This window comes from Echinops telfairi, unplaced genomic scaffold, assembly GCF_000313985.2.
Source record: "Echinops telfairi isolate 266 unplaced genomic scaffold, ASM31398v2 ScPeMD7_7458;HRSCAF=8496, whole genome shotgun sequence".
NCBI classification, from domain to species: Eukaryota; Metazoa; Chordata; class Mammalia; order Afrosoricida; family Tenrecidae; genus Echinops; species Echinops telfairi.
In genome coordinates, this window is record NW_022111358.1 from 48,127,391 (window position 1) to 48,130,919 (window position 3,529).

A 3,529-nucleotide genomic window follows, 5' to 3' on the forward strand; every position below is an offset into this window, starting at 1 on the left:
CGCCCTCCACAAAGAGGAGATCTGCTCCTGCCTTCCCACTGGTCCCAGCCCTCCCTCCCGGGTCAGTGCCACCAGGGAGGTCGGGACAAAGTCCACTGAAGCCCGAAGCCACGGGTGGGCCACCCTTTTCAGGCCCACTGCGTGCGGAGGGCTGTGGGGTGTTGTGTAGCGTTGATGGGGCTGGGCTCTGACTGTTCCCTTGCTCCAGGAGAGGCAGCAATGGCCCAGCCCTATGATTCCCTGGAGCTCCGAGCCCTGGATAGAATGGGAGCCCAGGGTGTCCTGGCTCAGTTCTCTGTCCCGCTGTTTGATCAGGTCACTGCAGTCCTCCCTGCCCTGGGCTATGTGGTCTCTCAGTAACCTAGGGCGGTAATGGGGTGGGGTGAGGTCGGTAATGGGGTGGGGGGAGGTCATCAGTGTAGGAGATCAGTCTCTAGAGGTCAGGGTCACCAAGCCTGTGAATTAGGGGGCTGCTGGGAGTCAGGGACCAACTTTCTCCGAGAAACTCCCGGAGCTGCGTGCAGAGCCGGGACTAACCCTAACCCAAAGCCCAGGCCGGGCTGCGGGGAGGAAACTGCCCAGCAAGCTAGGTGGAAACTGTGTTGTGGGTGTGATTGGAGGCCTACCACCTGGGTGTTCCCTGTCCGGGCTCAGGAAAAGCTGGGCTGTGGGTACAGTTGTCGGCCACTGATTGGGGTGGTCCTGGCCTGGGTCTGGAGCCCTGTCCATAGCCCCTCCCTCCCGAGGCTGAGACTCTGCCTGGCAGGCAAGTCTCTCTTTTCCTCCTTGGGAAAAGAACTAAACCTGCATGTGCACACAGCACCCAGGAAGTCAGCAGGGGAAGCTGTCCTGTGATTTGGCCCTGGCCGGGTGGGTGCTCCTGTAGAGTGGCCTGGAGAGAGGGGCCTGCTTGCTGCAAGAGCCCCAGGACGCTCCGGCATCTAGGCTGGACCAGCCTGCCGACTGCCCTCCAGCCAAATGCAGCCCAAGGGCTGGCCCTGGTTCCCTCCTTCACTTCACCAAACCCCCTCCTGGGCAGGCCCTCGGTTTGGCTTTGCTGTCCAGCACCAGTTTACCACTTTTCTGCTCTTTGCGCATGCCTGGCGCCTGGCCTCTCAGGATCTGCAGCCTGTTCCCCTGTGTCCTGACCCTGGCTGAGCTGGCGTGCCATGCTGTGAGGCCTTAGCAGGCTGTGGTGTGCACACTGATGGTGCCCTGGAGTTCAGCGTTGGCCCTTGTCCCATCTCCAATGCTGTGTGCCAAGGAAGCGTCCTTGTCCCCCTTCTGGGGCGTGCACTGGAGTCTCTTGGCTGCTGTGCAGAATTGAGGAGGAACGGACTGCATGACCTGGGGTCAGGGTGATGCTCCAGTCCTGAGGGGGTGGGGGACCTGGATGTTGAGAGATACCAAGCAAAGCAAAGTTGTGTGTCTCACACCCACACACCGCCTTCGCAGTCCAGAGAGCTGGTACACACATGCGTTTGTGTGGATGCGTGCGCACGCGTAAGCACACTGTCTGCCATCTAGAGTGCTCACACACACAATTGCACGTGAGTGTGGTTGGAGGTGCTGAGTGCCGCTGGTCGGTAGGAGGGGGCGCCTGCTGCTGCCTGCGGTTCCAGCCCAGCTGGGTGTGGCTAGTGAATGTGTGCACATCGGCCCTGATGCACTTCTGGGCCTTTGCATGATAGACTGCTAGGCAGGCTCCCTGCCTCTGGATTTCCAGCGGGCCCACGGCCTTCCCTCCCCTCTACAGGGGTCTGCCTTTGGAAGGAGTGTGCCTGGGCGGGGAGGGGGGACAGACAATGAGGAGGCAGCAATGCCTGGTCTATCTCAGCTTGTGGCTTACCAGCTGCTGCAGCGCACAGCCCGCCTGCTTCCTTGAGCTGATGGGCCCTCCTGCCATGGACTGGAGCCTCTTGGCCCTGGGCTGGCCTGGGGCAGCTGGTGTGGCTGCGGGCCGACTGCATGCGTGTGTGACACCACCTGTCCTGGCAGACAGCCTTGACGCCAGTGTAGGCTTCCTGTGATCTCAGCTGTCCGGTCTCAGGCCCTGAGCGTCCTCTCCTGGAGTGCCTCCCATGGACAGAGTCATCCCGAGGCTGGCTCTCAGTGCACATAGACTGGCTCTGGTGCTTCCCTCACCCACTCTGAGGCTCGGGCACAGCTGGCGTGGAGCGTGCACGGCCCAGGCACACGTGCCCGCTCATGCTTCTTTACCCCACTGCCTGCTTCCGGCTTTTCTCCAACTCTGAGTGTCCTCAGCGTCCTACTGATCCTCGTCCTCTCTGCGTGGCCTGGGTCCGAGGCTGCCTTCCTCTGGCTGCCCCAGCTGGCCCTGGCAGCCCTGTGGGTGTGCCTTTGCAGGGTGCATTATCGGTGGGGGCGGAAGCTGCTGCCAGAGGTTCTGTGGCCCCTCCAGCTCCTGTCCCTGGCTCTGGGGTTCAGCCTTCATCACTGGCTCTGTTCCAGCTGCCCTTCCAGGGGTCTGACTGGTCACCCCCTGCCCCCGAGGCAGGGCAGAGTGGAACTGTCCCCTAGGGTTTCTGAGAGAGAGCTTTACGGGAGCGTCCTCTCTGTGAGTGGCTGCTGGGCTTGAACTGCCTGACAGCATCACCAGAGTTGGGCTTGGAGGGCCCTTCCCCCCAAGTCACCTAGCGAGCCCGAGGGCGTGTGTGTCCGTCTCCACTCATTTGTACTTTCCTCCGCCAGGTCGCCATGGTTGCTGCTGGCCCCCTTGCTGTCCCCTGGGGTCCCCCAGGCCCCCTCCCCGCCCTGCTGCCTGTGTCCGGAGGCCGTGCACAGGTTCCAGTGGGTCCGCAGCCTGGTCCCTGAGTTCGGTGTCTGTAGCGCGCATGTCAAGGTGCTGTCTGCCCCGGCTGAGTTCTTCGAGCTTATGAAGGTACGTTGGGACGAGGCAGGCTCCTCCGGGAGCCCCGGGCTGTTGTTTGCCGCCAGGCTCGTGCCTTGGATGGTGTCCAGGGTGGGCCAGCTAGGGCAGGGCTGGGTCTTGGCTGCATGTGGAATATGGGTCCCTAACACAGGAGCCAGGACCGCGAGGGTGTGTCCCTGGGGTGGTGTCTGAGGAGACAAGCTTTGTGTAGCCAGGGAAGGAGAGCCGGTGGTGTCGCCTGTGAAGGACGTGCTGACTGGTGTGTAGGAAGTGTAAGAATGCTCCGGGGTCCCAGGCCCACACTCTTGGGTCACCCTCTCCTGGAGGGACCCTCTCCTGGGCTGATCTCTGCCGAGATTTCCTGCTGCTACAGGGACAGCCCTGGACACCTGGGGTGGCCAGGTGGGACGTGGTGTTGGAGACACACACAGATTTGTCTTTGTGTGGCTCGTGGGCTGTGTCTTCAGGGAATGCTGTCCGTGGGTACCCCTGTGGCTGCTGTGCCCTCTCCAGGTGCACCCACCTTTCTTCCGGTCAACTGACTCCAGAGTACATCTGTGCGCACCCTGCTGTGTGGCGTGTGCCTTATGTGGCATGTCCATGCCCCGCCCTCCACAAAGAGGAGATCTGCTCCTG

At 62.1% G+C, this 3,529-nt stretch overlaps 1 protein-coding gene across 1 annotated transcript in view; it reads left to right on the forward strand.

Annotated features, from left to right (window-relative positions):
• Positions 1-219: 219 nt before the first annotated feature.
• PGS1 (phosphatidylglycerophosphate synthase 1) overlaps positions 220-3,529 on the forward strand; it is a 14,855-nt gene continuing 11,545 nt past the window's right edge. The window contains exons 1-2 of the mRNA XM_045299517.1: positions 220-315; positions 2,612-2,902. Coding sequence (XP_045155452.1) covers positions 220-315; positions 2,612-2,902 — 387 coding nt within the window. The remainder of the gene's footprint in view (positions 316-2,611; positions 2,903-3,529) is intronic.